This window comes from Mustela erminea, chromosome 12 (assembly GCF_009829155.1).
Source record: "Mustela erminea isolate mMusErm1 chromosome 12, mMusErm1.Pri, whole genome shotgun sequence".
Lineage (NCBI taxonomy): Eukaryota > Metazoa > Chordata > Mammalia > Carnivora > Mustelidae > Mustela > Mustela erminea.
In genome coordinates this window covers 2,042,258-2,058,399 of record NC_045625.1, presented here as the reverse complement: position 1 = coordinate 2,058,399, position 16,142 = coordinate 2,042,258, and the positions used below count along the sequence as shown (strand labels likewise).

The 16,142-nt window shown below is 64.6% G+C and overlaps 1 protein-coding gene across 2 annotated transcripts in view; it reads right to left on the bottom strand.

Moving 5' to 3' along the window:
• The window catches only part of COL5A1 (collagen type V alpha 1 chain), a 139,102-nt gene that overhangs the window by 19,401 nt on the left and 103,559 nt on the right, over positions 1–16,142 (bottom strand). For both annotated transcript variants that reach the window (XM_032306372.1, XM_032306373.1), the window contains exons 36-52: positions 16,048–16,101; positions 15,151–15,204; positions 12,252–12,305; positions 11,443–11,550; positions 10,419–10,508; positions 10,271–10,324; positions 9,008–9,115; positions 6,775–6,882; positions 5,909–5,962; positions 5,011–5,064; positions 4,804–4,911; positions 3,925–3,978; positions 3,728–3,835; positions 2,583–2,636; positions 2,109–2,216; positions 1,441–1,494; positions 1,099–1,152 (exon numbers count right to left, since the gene is read on the bottom strand). In XM_032306372.1, coding sequence (XP_032162263.1) covers positions 1,099–1,152; positions 1,441–1,494; positions 2,109–2,216; positions 2,583–2,636; positions 3,728–3,835; positions 3,925–3,978; positions 4,804–4,911; positions 5,011–5,064; positions 5,909–5,962; positions 6,775–6,882; positions 9,008–9,115; positions 10,271–10,324; positions 10,419–10,508; positions 11,443–11,550; positions 12,252–12,305; positions 15,151–15,204; positions 16,048–16,101 — 1,278 coding nt within the window. The remainder of the gene's footprint in view (positions 1–1,098; positions 1,153–1,440; positions 1,495–2,108; positions 2,217–2,582; positions 2,637–3,727; positions 3,836–3,924; positions 3,979–4,803; positions 4,912–5,010; positions 5,065–5,908; positions 5,963–6,774; positions 6,883–9,007; positions 9,116–10,270; positions 10,325–10,418; positions 10,509–11,442; positions 11,551–12,251; positions 12,306–15,150; positions 15,205–16,047; positions 16,102–16,142) is intronic.

Genomic DNA, 16,142 nt, shown 5'->3' with positions numbered 1-16,142 from the left:
AGCCGCTGCGAGAGGTCCCAGATGAAGTCAGGCTGTACTCGGCCTCCGCCTGGACCTCTGGGCCCGTGCTGGGGCTGCAGCAGCGTGGGGAGCCTGGCTCCCATCTGTGGTGTGGCGGCATTTGATCTTAGTTCTTTTAGGAGATTTGTTTATCTGAGAGAGGGAGTGGGTGGGGCACCAGCGCACAGCAAGGGCATGGCCAGAGCGAGAGCGTCCTCAAGAGACCCCCCTACAGAGCAAGGAGCCCGATGCCGGGCTTGAATTCGTGACCCTGAGACCAGGCCCTAAGCCAAACCAGGAATCGGACACTTTACCAACTGAGTATCCGGGCGCCCCAAGCGGCCGCATTATAAGAGAACTTTCTCTTCGCACAGCGGTCACTCCGGATACTGGGGGCCGAGCTCCGGCCACAACTCCCTCACCCCGCACACATCCCCTTCTGCAGAGCGGACCACCAAGGCACAGGGAGGACCAGGGTCATCCCAAGTCACAGGCCAGGGGGCAGACCTCCAAGCTGGTCTCCCCAAGCTTTCTTTGCTAGTTGTTCCTCTGAAACCAGTCACACCAGGCCGGGCCCACAGGGAGGACAGGCCCAGCAGCCGTCTGCCTGGCTGGTGCAGGGCAGGGGTGAAGGAATCCGGGAGGGCGCCGGGCCATCCGTCCCCAAGGGTAGGACCACTGGGGCAGTTCTGGACCGGAGAGACCCGGCAGGAAGCAAGCTTTCAGAAACTCAGCGTCGGGTATGAGGGGTAAGGTTGAGCGTGAGCTCAGCCCGGGGGGCTGGCCGGGCAGAGCCCCTTGGAAGAGAGGTGCCGCCCAATGAGGCAGAAATAAAGCTGTCCTGAAGCTCGCGGGTAGGCTTGGGGCAGTTGTGGACCCCCTGATGACCAGTGCCTAACCCTGGTCAAGGCGTCCCTAGCTCTCAACAGAGCCCGTAGGGGGCTTGCGGCCTCCATCACGGTTAGAGCTGATCCTACAAGGTAACCGGGCTTTTTCTCAGGTTTTTCTGAGAACAGAGCACGCTGCAAATCCCCTAGTGCCCGCCAGCCTCCACCAGGAAGACAGGCCGGGGGCCCCGGAGGTCACGAGGGGACTCACCGTTTGTCCAGCTTCGCCATCGTCCCCTTTGTCACCAGGGGGGCCGTCTTGACCCTGTGGGGACAAAAGCAAGTTCCTTCTGCCTCCTGACGGCGCCCGAGTCGCACACCAGCGTGCACGGCGTCCCCAGGCCTCCCCAAGGCTCCAAGTCCATCTGGTGGTGCAGGTACGGACGGCTCAAGCAGGACCGCGCCCCGTAAACAGCACTATCAGGATGCCCCCTGGGAGAGCACCGCGTCCCAAAGAGAGTTCGCAGAAGACAACCGAGAGGAAGAGCTGGGGCTGGCCAAGGCAGGGGCAGGGCTGCGGGGGGTGAGGGGCCGGGGGGCCCGGAACACCTACCGCGGGGCCAGGCTCTCCGGGGGGACCGGGATCTCCGGGAAAACCGACAGGGCCCTGAAAGGGATGAAAACGGACACATCCAGGCCCTCAGCGCCTGAGCCGCTGCCGCCGCATCCGCTTCCCCCGACCCCTCCTCCCCAGGCCCTGCAAAACCCTCGGTCCCGACAGCAGGAGGTCGACGCCTCATCGCAGCCCCACCACCCCCGGCAGGACAGGCTCAGCGTCCCACTTTCTGGGCACAAGGAAGACAGGCGCCCCGCCCGCACTTCTGCTCCCAGAGCTCCAGGCCAAGGCAGAGCCCAGACCTTCAGGCTTCTAGAATGTTCCACGCACAGAACACCCTCTGGAGGCAAAGCCAGGGCAGGCCATGAGAGGGGGCGTCCCCACAGACGGCTGTTCACACAGCATGACAGCAAGCTCCGGGCTCCGCGCAGGGGGCCCCATGGCCCCCGCCCCACGGCCCCCACCCCCCGGCCCCCGCCCCACGGGGGCCCCACGGCCCCCACCCTACGGCCCTCTTCCTCACCCGACAGCCCTGGCTTGGCAGCTGGTACGGAAACCTCTAGACTTAGAAACGCTACCCCAGACCGCAGCGGTCAGCAGGCCTTAACGCAGCACTGCGAGGGTAACCCGCGCCCAGAGCCCGCCAGCATCTCAGAGCTACTCACGGGGCTGCCCTTGGGCCCGTCGTCCCCAGGGGGGCCTTTGGGTCCGGGGGGTCCAGCAGCACCAGAAGGGCCGGACTCGCCCTTCTCACCCCTTTCTCCTTTGGGTCCCTGGAGGGAAAGGCCAGCGTCAGTGTCCTCAGAGCCAGACTCCGTTTCCCGAAGCGCAGGGCTGTCCTCAGGCGCGGCCCCCATTCCCATGCGTGGGACAGCAAGCGCCTGACGGGGCCCCATGCTGGACCCAGAGGACAGGATTACGAACACGAGCGTGTGTGCACACACGGGCGTGCTTGCACACGCAGACACACACGCGTGCTCACCCCCCACCGCCCTCCAGCTTGTCACACCTCCTCCAGGAGCCAAGCGTGAGCAGAAACCTGGCCCATCGCATGGATGGGAAAATGGAGGCCAAGTGTGGGCTTCCCGCCCAGCGGAGGACCACGGTGCCGCGCCCCACCCTGCCCCGAGTCCACTCACTGGAGGGCCCCCTTCTCCGGGCAGGCCAGGCTCTCCGGCTTCGCCAGGCTCACCCTGAGGAGGAAAGAGAGCACGGTGACGGTGGCCTGGAGATGAAGGGTCCCAGCTCCAAGCACTTAGCAAATCCCCCCAGCTGTCAGGCCCAAGCGGTGGGGGCCCGGGGAGAGAGCGCCGTCACGGCACCCGGACAGCCCCCGCGTCAGAGGGCAGACACATCTGTGTCGGGAGAAGGGACACGGGCAGGCTGTGACGGTCATACAGAGGAGGGGACCACAGGACCCGGAGCGTCACAGACGGCGCTCCGAGTGAGCTCTGGGGGAGAATCACGAGAAGCCGGCAGAAGGGCTGAGGGGACAGCACAGGCAGGAAGGGCCGGGCAGAGGCCGGCAGGAAGCAGATCCTGTCAGAGGGCGCAGCGCCTGGCAGAAGCCGGAGCCAGAAGGAAGACGCCTCCGGCCAGAAGCAGGCGCACGTCACGAGTCTGTGGGCCTAGCCGGACACCACTAGCAGGACCGGTAATGCTCGTGTTGTAAAAAATGACCAGTGCCGAAGGACTTCTTCCAGTTTAACAGGCTGAAGTCAGAAAGTTCTGGGAACGGTGTACGAGGAATGCAAATGAGTGGAAACACGTTGGTCTCATTCCTTTTATCCCAAGGAGGTAGAGTACGTGTGTTAGAAGTGATGCACGCTCACGCTTGTACGGGCACATGTGTGCACACACAGAAGCCCGCCGTGCTCACGGAGGCATCCCAGGACCCATTCCCCAAATCAGCCAGATCGAATGAGGCCCCCGGGGCCGCGAGAGCACAGAACTGATCACAAGGGGGACCGCACATCCCCACGCCCAGCACTTCCAGGACGGAGAAGCAGACCCATGGGAGACCCTGGAGAGGGGGCGGGGCCGGCTGCGGGCTGTGTGGCTTGGGGATTGTGCGCAAGGCCACAGCGAACAAGGGTCAGACCCCCCAACTCCCCCGCACAGACCTGCCAACCGTCTACGTGCGTTTGACAGGAATGGCCCAGGCCCGCCCTGTGTGTCTCCGTATCCGCAGCAGACACACACACACACACACACACACACACACCCCGGGGCTCCCACACGCACTCGCACGTCACACGCTACCGCAGGAAGGGGCAGGAGTCACCTTCTCTCCCACGGCACCGGGATTGCCGATTCCACCCGGAGGCCCTTGGGGTCCGTCCGCGCCTGGAGCTCCAGAGGGGCCTCGGGGGCCGGGGGGGCCTGGGGGACCCTAGGGGAAGGAGAGCCGTTGATCACAGACGAACCGCAAACTGTGGCCACAACACAAGTGGGAGACCGGTGCGCCCCGGACGCACTTACCATCTGACCCACGTCCCCGGTCTCACCCTTCTCTCCGGGAGGTCCCGGCAGACCCTGCGGCAGGAACACAGCAGAAACTCAGCGGTGGGCGCTGCGCTACCCCAGGACCCCCACGGCGTCTGCCATCTCCCCGCCCCGGCGCCGCACGGGCGTCCGACGGCCTCCTCGCGCGGCTGGGTAGGACACCCCCACGACGCCAAGTCTCAGAACTAGCCCGAGGAGGTCATCCGAGACCTGTGGACCGAGACCCTTGCCGCAGGGTCCCAGCAAACAGTAAAGCCTGATGAGCCGACAGCAGGGAAACGTCTGATCAAATCATGTCACCAAGTATGTCGGCACGTGACGCGGGGACTAAACATCACATCTCCAAAAATAAACAAAAAGGGCCACGTCCAAAGAATATTTAAGAACTCTGGACGCAACTGGAGATGGGGGGAGCCATCCACAGACCTGCTGTACACACGGCAGGACTCTCAGGTTTTCCAAAAGCCCCGGGAAGCCTCACGTGTGCCTGTGGGCAGGTGAGCACACGCCCGCGCGAAGCTTCGGAGCTGAAACGCGCCCGAGCGCTCCCAGCCACCCTCCCTGGGTGGTCCGTGTGGGAGGCACCGTTTTCCTTTACGTGTTTGCAATCGGCCCGTCCCTCCCGCATCTCTGCGGTGAGCGCAGAGACACGTCCCGCTAGTTACGAGACGCAAACACGGACACGTCTGCAATTATGGAAGCTGACCTTGCTTCTAACTAAGGAGGAATTCCTGGGAGGTCCCCAGAGCCGGGTCTGATTTCCCACTCTTCTCTTGCAGGAGGAGAGCGGAGGGGAGGGGGCAGAGAGAGAGCGCGTCTGAGGTAGACCAGCAGCCCCGCAAACCCTGTATTCACCTGCAGCCCCACCGGCCCGGGGGGCCCCGGGAAGCCTCGTGGACCCTCGTCACCTTTCTGCCCGAAGAGGCCTTGCTGGCCGCGAGGGCCTGGCTCGCCGTCGGCTCCCTGCAGGAGAGAGTGGGGCGTGGTGAGGAGACGTTGGCTGTGCCCCGCCGGCGGGAGGGGCTCGGGATGTCCGGGGGTCCCCGGAGCACAGATACTCACAGAGGGTCCTGGCTGTCCGATGGGGCCCTGCGGACCGGTGGGCCCGGGCGGACCCTGTGGGGAAAAGAGAGACACGGTTGCTTCCCGGGTCACAGCGAAGGCCGGGGGGTACCACGGTGCGAGGCGTCGGCTCAGCCCCCGCGCGCGCCGCCCAGGGAAGAAGTCCAGCCCGAAGGCGCCGGCTCTCCTGCCGGCTCTGGGTTCAGGCCGGAGCGTGTCGTCACGGGCGGCGGTGGGGCGGGGAGTGGCGGCCCTGGAGCCTCATCTTTGCTCCACCGCACACCCAGGACATGGGCCCAGAGGCGTGTTGAAAACAAGGCTGGACACCGGGCGGCTCCCCACGCAGAGCTAGGACCGGAGTGGAGTCCGTGCCTGGCAGTGTGACACCGGCCCCCACATGTCCCCCGCACACATTCCACGACGGCCCCAGGAACGAGTGAGAGCGGGAAGCCGGGGGCCCGGATAGCACCGTCCTGGGCGTGTGCCCAGCACCCGGTGGCAGGAAGGTTCCCACTGCCAGGAAGGAGCCGGCAGCCGAGGGACGCACCGGGACTTCCACCAGTAAAATGAAGGGGCGCGGCTCAGGGGGCTGCTCCTGAGGGCGCCGGCAGTCCTGAGCGTCACAGGACGGCCGTGACCCGGGCTGCGGAGCCGAACAGCGCACAGACCCCGGCTCTATTCCGCGAAGCTGCGAGTGCTTCCTGCTCGCCTGCTGGGGAGGGACGCCCGAGGACACGGACACGCGTGTGCACGTGTGCTCCCCTCAGAGCACGCGGGCTCCACCCACACACGAGTTCCCGCGGGAAAGGAAGCGCAGGAGCTGCGTCCTGCTCCGGGCGGCCGACACGGTCGTGTCCAGGACGGCGGTAACACGACGGTGAGCGCGCGCGGCCCTTACCTGCTCACCCTTGTCCCCTTTGCTCCCCTTCTGTCCAGGCTCCCCGATCTCTCCCTGCGGGACAACGAGGAAGGTCCTTAGCCCTGAGCCGCCTGCGTGTTATCTGCGCCTCGCAATTACTCTTCTTGGGGATTAAGATTAATGTCCTCTCCAGGGCAGCCGAAGAGCGTTCCCAGGAAGAGACGTTTCCATAAATTAAGTTGGTCTCCTTTCTAACACAGTGCACGGCGCGAGGCCAGGATGCAGTTCAGTGGACCGGAGAATCAGGGACCATACGGACGTGGTCAGGGGGGCGGCCTGCACGGCACGGTGGGAACGGGGCGGCTCGGCTACTGAGCCCCGGGGTGGGGACTAACGCCTCTAACGTCCGCGGCTCGGGGCCGTGCCCCACCCCGAGAGGCGGTGTCCCCTGCGCACAGGGGACAAGTCGGAAGCGCATCACAAATGCGGGGGTCCCCGGAAGAGCTAAATCCCACCGTCCCGGCTGCGCGAGGACCGAGACGCCAGCTCCCACAGGAGTCGCGCGGGAGTGAGAAAGCTCGGGGGGAAGGGGGCCTGGACGGTGCAAGCGGAGACGTTGGAAAGCAGATACCGAGTAAGACCTCACGGCCATGGCCCCTTGCCCAGCACCGACGTGCTGCATCGGGAGCCGGCAGGGAAGCTCCCGGCACACGGCAGCCCGCACACGCGGAAGCGTCTCCCGGGGCCCCCCGTGTGCCCGCGGTCTCCCCTACCACCGCGGAACTGTGAGCTTCTCCGGAATCACGCACCGGCACCCAGCGCGCAGGGGGGGCCGGGGCCCCTGGGCACCCACGGGCCATGCTGCGGGTCATCCGGGGGCAGAAGGGTGTCTCAGCTCTCCTTACCTTATCTCCGTCTTCTCCCGGGGGGCCCACGGGGCCAGCTGGACCGGGGAGCCCCACAGGACCCTGGAGGCCGTCTCGGCCAGCTGGGCCTTGGGGCCCTTTCTCGCCCTACAGAGGACAGAAGATCCCTGGTCCAACAGAGCTCCCTCGTGGGAATGTCCCACCACCACTCATTGCCCCGAAGAGGAGGGGCCCACAGGCGGGGAGTCGGCAGTTTGGGGCAGTGACCCTTGTCGTGGTCCCTGTGGATTTTAGCTACGCAGAGGGCAACTCCGAGCTGTGCCCAGCCCCGTGCCACCCGCCCCCAGGCACCGCTGCCTTTTGTCCGTGCCCTTCTTAGAAAGAACGCTTCTTCTAGAAGTGGGGACACTGCGGCACGGCGGGCAAGCAATGGGGCCGGGAGTCAGCCCAGCCAGCAAGGTTCCTGAGCCTGCAGGTAGGACCGTCTGTGCTAGTGGCCGGGAGGGCCTGAGCTCTGGCCTCCAGCCACGATCCCCCCTTCCAATTCTCTGCAAACGCCCCGTGCCAAACAGGCGTGCACGCGCCCGGCTCTCTTTTCTTCTAATTCTACTGGTGCATTTCCCTCACAGCCGCCCACGGGAATCTCGAACGTCCTAAGGCCCAGCTTTGCTCATATTTCCCAGTGTCAGAATCACTGTGAGCGCAGAACGCGGTTGGGGTGCATGTTGGGGGGGGGACGCAGGAGAGAACACGAGCACTCGGTCTCGGGACCTAAACACGGCCAGCGTCCGTCCGGACGTCACTGCTCCGTCCCATCTCTCCTGCCACACAAGTCACACCCGGGCCCCCAATGTCATTCCTCTTGAGATCAATTTCCACCCTAATGAAGCCAGGAAATGCCCAGGCTGACTCTGGCTCGCCTGGAACCTCCCCGCCTGACATTACTGGTCAGGTCGGCTGGCCTTGTCCTCTGTCCGGAGCTATTTGGGGAGAACGACCAGATGTCAGCTGGACAGCACCACTCTGAGAGGTTTCCGCTAGAGTGTCTACTCTCCCGAAGCAACAGACCTGTTTCCCACCGGTCTCTGTGCTCTGTGCACACTGAACGCCCCAGAGAAGGCGGGTTCCTAGCACAGGGTTCTGCTGGATGGATGTCCGTGGCCTCAGTGGAAATGATCAGCGACCATCAGAATCGCCAAACCGGACTGGATGGGTTCTTGGGGGGGCAGACGCTCCAGCCTGGTTTCAACCGGGAGCTCCTGCCCACAGAAGGCACCTGGGCCCTTCCTGCCCACGGACCACGGAGTGCGGGACGCAGGAGGAAGACTCTGTCTCTCCCGCAGGAGTCCGTCAGCCCGGGCGTCCTGACCCCGTCGGAGACCACCCGTGTGCGCGTTTGCCCTCTCCCCCCGGAACGCTGCTCAGGCTGACGTCTGACCGCAGACCGGAAGCTGGAGTGAAATTTGTCTCCGCAGCCATTGGAACGTGAGGCAGGGAGACGTTTGCAAGACCCGCAGGGGGACCCAGACGCGGTCAGAGGAGGAGCCTGCCAGGGCAGTAACGGGCGTTTTGTGGTTATTCGGGGGAAGCCCTCGGTGGAGGGCGGCCGTTGGCTTCCCAAGAGCAGTCCAGACGAGACGGACCCGTTCATGTCTTGCAGGGAAACCGAGGTTGGGGCAGGTGGACTCACAGTGCCTCCACGCTCAGCTGGGCGGGCACACGCGTGGTCACTGAGAGGTCGGCTGTCGGGGGTCCAGGAAGAAACTTCCTCCCAACCCATCTTCTCCATTCCTGTCCCCAGACCAGCAGAGGGGACTCGATCCCCAACACCACCCTTCTCACACAAAGACCAGCCTGGCTCAGGCCGGCCGGAGGGGCTGCGCACACAGCAGGCAGCTCGGACCCGTCCACACATGGGGCTCAGAGGCTAGACCGAGGCCAAGGCCACCCTGGGACACACGCTGTCCTCAGCCCTCCCCTCTCTCTGCACGTGCCGGGACACAGATGCACAGGTGCGACAGGCGAGGCCTTGGCCAAAATGCTCCCCAGGACCCCTCTGGCTTGGGTCACTCCCTGATAAAACCTGGCCAACCCTGGGAACCAGCCTTGGAGCTCAGTCCGGATGCTGGGAACGTAGGGACTTGCCTGGGGGGACAAGCATGGGCTCCATCTGCCGCCCACATCCTACAAGCCCCGGGGGCACCCACGCTGGCAGCAGGGACAGACGAGGCTGGGGTGGGGAGGGCCCCTGCGCCCCCAAGGCAGTACTCACAGGAGCTCCTTTCTCCCCCGCCGGCCCTGGAGGTCCTTGAGGCCCGGGTCTCCCCGGGATTCCAATGGGTCCAGCGGCACCAGCCGGGCCTCTCTCCCCCGGAGACCCCTGGGGTGGACGGGAAAATAGTTCATTTCCAAGTTCATGATACGATTTTCCACTCCGCTCACCCCACTCCTGATCCCTCAGCAGCTCCCAGAGCCCTGGGCAGCACGGGCGACTCAGACCAGCCCTGGGTTTCTCTCAGCTCCTCCGTTCCGATGATTCCAAGCTCAAGCCTTCCTCCTCCTCCTCCTCAGCTGCTCCCCTGGGGTGACCTCCTCGCCTGGGCGCCGCTCTGGGGCCCGCCTGCCCACAAAGGGCCCCCTCTCCGCCCTGCTCCCGCACATTCTGCGGGTGAGCCTCAAGACCCAGGAGTACCACCGATGGGCGGGAACCAGGCCTACCTCGAGGGTCAGCACTGGCCTTTATCGGAAAGAAAGGCAACGTTTCAAGGAAAGGCCTGGCTTCCCAGCTGCCGACTGTCTGAAACCATCCATGGCTCAGTTGGGAAAAGGTGGGGTTATTCTGTGGTCTGTGTCCAGACCCAGATGGGGCCCTGGGCAGCTCCCGTGACCCCCCGATCTGTGCAGCAGAGCACGGGCTTGAGATGGGCCCCATCTGAGGAGCAGGGGCAGTCACATGTCCATCGAGTGGCAGCCCGCTTGGGGTGGGCAGGGTGGTCACAGCCCCCCATGGGTCCCGTGTCCCCCAGACCACAGGGGCAGCTCTGGGGACACCGTATCTTCAGAGGTCTGCCAGCTGGCTCTGAAGGCTGGAGCGACCATTCAGGTGACAGCCGGCGCCCGTAGGAGTCCCCAGGGCCCTCAGCTCTGGGGACAGACTGTACCTGTGCTGGCTGGCCTCAGCATGGGCAGCCCAGGCCATGCTCCGGGGCAGGGAGATCTGTGCTCTGCCACAGGTGCGGGCCCAGACCTACACGAAGCGCGCCAGTGTGCTCCTCGCGCCCCGAAAAGCGCGATGGGACCTCGTGGCCCAGCCTTCCCCCCGCCCACTTCTCGCCCTGCCCTCGCCATGCACCCCTGGCTTGCTGTCCCCCCGGCCAGCCTGCGGCCCACCATTCCCCTCCTCCTGTGGACTTCTCAGGACCCACAGCAGGCCGGGGCAGATGTGCGCGCTCTGTCAGGCCGCCCTGTCCTGCGGGCAGACTAGGTCGTGAGGCAGAGGACGGAAGACAACGTCGGCGCTGGCCACAGTACTCACCGCGGGGCCGGGCGGGCCAGGGGGGCCTTCACTGCCTTTCAGTCCAAGCGCGCCCTGCAGAGCAACGAGAGTGGGGTCGGGCATCGTGGGGACAGGCCCCGGGGCTGGGCGGTGTCCAGCTCCGTCCCCCGCCGGGCCACTCACTCACCACTGGGCCAGGAAGCCCTCGATCGCCAGGGAAGCCGCGTAACCCAGGAGGGCCATCTTTCCCGGGGAGGCCGGCAGGACCTGGGTCACCCTGAAACCAGAGCCATCGAGGAGTCTCTGAGCAACGTCCAAGACCGGGGGGGGGGGTTCGAGGGTGTGGGGGGGTGTTTCCTCCCCAGGCTCAACCTGGGCTCAGGCAGGGTTTGATTTGTTCCAAAGGGCTTCCAGAACTTTCTCTGGGGCCTAACATGGGAGCAGAGGGGTCTCCGGCCAGCACGCCCATGGCCTTCTTTCCAGACTCGGAGGGCCCCCCCGGGGGACTGCGATATACACCTGCCGTGCCCACATGTGTCATGTCATGTTGGGGACACACGTGCCTCCCAGCTCACACACGTGTGCACCCACAGAGGCGTGCAGGATTTACCCAGCTGGTGAGGTTTTACGCTGCCTCGTGGTTCGGGGGTTGAGTCTTGCATGTGGGCTCATCGTGTCCCCCCCTGGAACGTGGCAAGGGGAGGGCGCGCCATCTCCAGCTGAATCACGACCACCCCGTGAGGCGCCCCTGCGGTGGGGAGAGGCCCCGAGGCACGACAAGGGGCTGCGGGACCCACGCTAAGAGGTAGGACTGAAAAGCGACTGCTTGCCTTTCCATTTTTTATTATTTATTCCTTCACCTTGAGTGATGGGAACCGTTCTGAGGGTCACTTTCTGCTAAATTAGTTTCAGACACGAAGCGTGTTTCTGGGAGCCGGTGCGGCCGCTGGGGGGTGGGGGGAGGTCCGCAAGGCCCGGTCCAGGGGCAGAAAGCCAAGGACGACCTGAGCCGCGGCCCCGTGACCACCCAACCCTGCAACAAGCCGGCTCGCCGCCTCCTTCAGACCTGGTGCAGGCGGGGCCAGGTCTGTGGTCTGGGAAGCGGACGGGCACGAAGAGCACTTGTGTGAGAAATTACCCACCCCGACTCTTCAGGGCAGGAGAAACCCCTCGGGAAGCCGGGGCCGGCACGGGGGCCCCGACCAACTCACCTTCGTGCCTTCTTTCCCGGCCAGGCCCGGGAGCCCCTGCTCCCCGGGGGGGCCTGGGGGCCCAGGGTGGCCACGCTCGCCCATCGGACCCGTCTCTCCCGTGGGACCCTGCGCGGGAAGTCAGCGTCAGCCACAGACATTTCCAAGAGACACGCCAGGAAGCAACCTTCCCTTCCCAAGCCTCGGACAGCCCGGGCGTGGAGGCCGAGGCCCGCTGCGCGCCCACCAACCCCACGCCGAGTCTCCTCCTTCCCATAAAAACCCAGAAGGACGAGAGCAGAATGGACGGGGTGGACGTAACAGGGAGCTGGTCTGTGAGCGGGGCCGGGTCGCCACACAGAGGCGGGCAGCGTGCCTACGCTGCCCGCGGCCCAAGGCACAGCGGGTCAACGTCTCATTTGCCACCATGAGAGGTGGGAGCTCGCCAGTGAGCGTGAAGCCGTCCGTCCTGGCTGCGAGCCGCCCGCAGTGGGAACGCCGCTGGCGGGTAGCAGCACAGGCCGGGGGCGCTGACCAGAGCCTGGGGCGGGAGGCCTGGGCTGCGGCGGGGACACAGGGGAGCAGGGAAGATCAGGCACCGTGGGGCCCTGCCCGGCTGGCCCTGCCCCAGATGCCCGCCGGCCGTTCTCACGGACTGCTCAGCAGAGCGACCCACTCGCCCATCTGGCTCCCTGTGCAGAGCTCAGCTCAGAATGCCAACGAGCCTGTGGGACGCAGGACTCCCCAGGAGCTGCACCAACACCTTCCGCAGCCGGGGCCACCTGGCACGCCACACGGATGCCCACGAAGCCAGGGATACTGCCACTCACCTGAGGCCCGACGACACCTGGGGGCCCGGGGGGGCCGGTCTTCCCTTGGAAACCCTGCGGAGAGAGTCAGCACCTGAGCGGGCCCAGCGGCTCCCCTCAGAAGCCTCACGCGACAGCCCCCAGCCCCGGCCCCAAAGAGCTCAGGCTCCCGACTTCACCCAGAGCACCCAGCTCTCCTGTTCCGGGTCCGCATTAATTTCATGCAGATAATGAAGCCAGACAAGTCAGCTTCACTCACTGCTTGCCACTGCCGTGTTTTTGTGCTGAGAAATAGATTTTAAAACTGTTAATCTTTATGCTGCTGCTAAGTGTTCATTTTCCCAGCCGGCGTGCTGCCGGTTCTCAGCCTCTGGAACCTCGACTCAGGCGCGACCTCCGGACCATTTCTCATTAGCGGCTCTGGAAGGTCATCCTGCGTGGGTCACTAAGGTCTCTGCCACGCGACAGGTGACCTCACCGGCCCCTGGACGTGCGTGGAAATGCCTGCTTTTGTAAGCCAGTGGCCGGAAGGTACCCTGAGCTCGGTTCTGCGGGAATTTCTCGCTCCGGCCTGCACGCCGCTTGCGGGCAACGACCCCGGCTTCCCTGTGGATGCTGGCTGTGCCGCACACACCTCCTTCAAGGAGCAAGCGGACTGCAAAGAGGGGGCTTGATTTCTGGCGTGTCTACAGAGCACGAGACATGCCAACGACGGGCCACCTGCAGGGCCACGTGAGCTGGCGGAGACGGGCAGACGTGACGCCTGGGAAGCCGTGGGCGGAAGCTCCAGGATCCGGAGCGGGAAGCCGTAAGCCCCAGCGAGAGCCAGAGGGCGAGCGGACCTGCCCGCGTGGCTGACGGTCAGGGCGGTCCCCTGCCTCCCCGGGAGGACGGCCACTGTGCCGGCCTTGGAAACTTCCTGTGATGCCGCTGGACCACGCAAACCTGTGGCGAGTCGGCCTCTCTTCAAACTCTCAGACCGCCCTTCTCTGTAGGCCCAGGGCAGTGGCATACAACGCACAGAAAAGGCCATTTTTCAAGCAGAATTCTTTGTAGGCAGCATTTCCAGGGTCCGAAATGAGGGGTGGGGGGCAGGCTAAAGACCCCTGCTTAGTGGGCCAGGGTCAATGTGCCCCAGGGGAGCCGGTGGCCTGAGTGTAAAGGCCGGAAGTGCCTCTCTGTTTGCCCCAGAGGCAGGACCATCACTGGCTGCCGAGGATGGAATCGGTCTCCAGCCACTGGCCCAGAAAGGGGCTTTGGGTTCACATCTAAAAGAATCGGTCTCTTGTGCGTGTATTTCCTGAAGAGTGAAGTCAACCCCTGACCAAAAAGACAACTTCTGGAGGACGTGTGTGGGCCCCTGTTGGAGCCCTCTGTCCTGGCTGAGTCCGGAGAGGGCTGCTCCCATGTCCCCGAGGACAGCCATGCACGGCAGACGTACCGGGGGCCCCAGGGGCTACTTTCCCAGCAAAGACAAGCCGCTTCATTATTCTAGCAGCCTTTCTTCAGGATTAGTCAGAGGGAGAAGACCACACACTTGCCAAAGCCTCCTATCTCGTCTCCTCGGAACAGCATTAGGGAAAAATATGCGAAGCTCAGATGAGATGATTTAATTTTTCTCTATAAACAAAAGAGCAAGGTACGCTGTGCTCATCAGCCAGCACCCGCCGCGCGGCAGAACGCCGGGAAGGTGTAATTAAAAGAGGTTTCATCACAATGAGCCAGAGAGACAAAGGAATCTGTTTTTTAGAGCGAGCACCAAGAAGATGTGAAATCTGGCGTTCCAAGTCTCGCTGGACACAGCGACCCCGTTGGCCATGAGAGCCTTTCAGAGACCTGTGATCCCCCCAAAAAAACCCGGCTGCCGGGACGAAGGGCCTCCCAATGACGTCCCCCATCTCTGGTGACTACGGGCTCCCCAGCTGTCCGAGCCGGGAGCTTCAAGGTCACAGGGGTCCCCCACCATAGCCTCCCCCAGGACATGCCCGTGGTGCACGCCATGTGCTGGGTCAAAACCCAAATGGCCCACAGGGCCAGGAAGTGACCTTATTTCTGAAAAATGCTTTTGTTCCCAACTGGAAGTGCCCAGATGGCACAGCCGGCGCCGGGCTCTCCTAAAGGGAAGGGCGAGGTGGGCGGTGGGCGTGGGGCGGCAAAGTGGCTGACGGTGAGCAGAGCGGGAGGCCCCCGTCTCCTCAGAGGAGCCCCTGCCCGGCTCCTGCCGGCAGGCCCGAGGCCAGAAGGGCCCAGGGAGGGGAGGCCCGGCCCGGTGCAAGGCCCGCGGCCGTCCTGCAGCTTCAGGCATGGCTCCCCTCCCGTCTGACACCGCAGAGCCCTCCCGGCTCCTTCCCATCTGAGTGCGACGCTGCCCTCACAGGGATCTCACGGAGGAAGAGGAACCGCGGGCAGGTGGCGCCTTGTCTGCCACGATGGTTTAAATGTGACCTTGGGGGCGCCTGGGTGGCTCAGTGGGTTAAGCCGCTGCCTTCGGCTCAGGTCATGATCTCAGGGTCCTGGGATCGAGCCCCACATCGGGCTCTCTGCTCAACAGGGAGCCTGCTTCCTCCTCTCTCTCTGCCTGTCTCTCTGCCTACCTGTGATCTCTGTCAAATAAATAAATAAAATCTTAAAAAAAAAAAAAATGTGACCTTGGGCCACAGTCGCCGGGACAAGGTGGAGGCCGGCACCTGCCTCTTCCTCCAGAGCTGCCCGGGTGCTGAGGGCCTGCCCGGGGCTGTGCACAGACAGGCTGACCCCAGGTCAGCGGGAGACGGCCCGGGCCTCCGGGGCCCTTCCCGAGGCGGCCGCTCCCTCCCAAGCCCACTGGGCCCAGGAGGCGGAGCCCTCGTAGGGGGCTGCGGGAGAGGCCGGGCCAACCCTCGTCCCCGGACCCCCGTGTGCCCACACCGGCCATACTCACGGTCTCTCCTCTCTGTCCAGGGTGTCCCGGGAGCCCGTCCTTGCCCGGGGGACCCTGAAGAACGAAGCAAAGGGAAGAAGTTTTATTCGGTTCTGAGGCGCTGCCCTGGGGTTTACTCCCACACCGGGGGGTGACTGCCACCCCACTTCGGAGGAAACGCCTGTAACCATCTGTCGCGGCAGCGATGCCGTCCCGAGGCCCCTCTTCACCTCCCGGGGGAAACTGAGGCAGGCGGCTCGGGGACCCAGGGTCCTGTCCTGGGGCTGACCTCCAGGCATACGCGGTGCCTCTTCCGAATTACTGAGGTGTGTCCCCCAAACACAGGTTGAGGCCTCATCTCCCACACCTGGGAGGGTGACCTCACTCGGACACTGAGGCTTTGCCAACGTCATCAGGTCAAGACGAGGTCATACAGCACTAGGGTGGGCCCTAACCCAGTGACCAGTGTCCTCACAACAGGACAGCGGTTTGAAGACCCCAAGAGGCCCAGGGAGGAGGCGGCCACATGAGGACAGAGGCGGGACGGGGTGAGAGCCAGCCGCCCACCACAGGAAGCCAGGAGAGGGGCAGGGGACAGTCTCCCCCAGGGCCCCCCGGGAGTCACCCACCCAGCCAACTTCTGGGCTTGGAGTTTTGGTCTCCAGGCTATGAGAGAACACACTGCCCCTGTCGGTGGCCACCTGGCGCGGCCCCAGCACACTCACACTGGGCCCCACTAGGTCATGCTGCTCCCCGTGAGCGTGAGCTCCCCGCTTCCGAAAGGCAGCTCTCTCCAGCCGGTTTCCGGCCGACACCCCTCCCACCGGCCCACCGGAGGGGCCTGCACAGAGCCCCCGGGGAAGCATGAAGGTCTCCAGGAATCCCCACGCCCGTGCAACAAGGAAACACGTTACTTACAGGGGGGCCCTTGGGTCCAGGGAAACCAGTGGGTCCTTGGGGTCCGTTGGGTCCCTGGGGACAGAGCACGGCCAGCTGAGCACAAAAGTCATTTC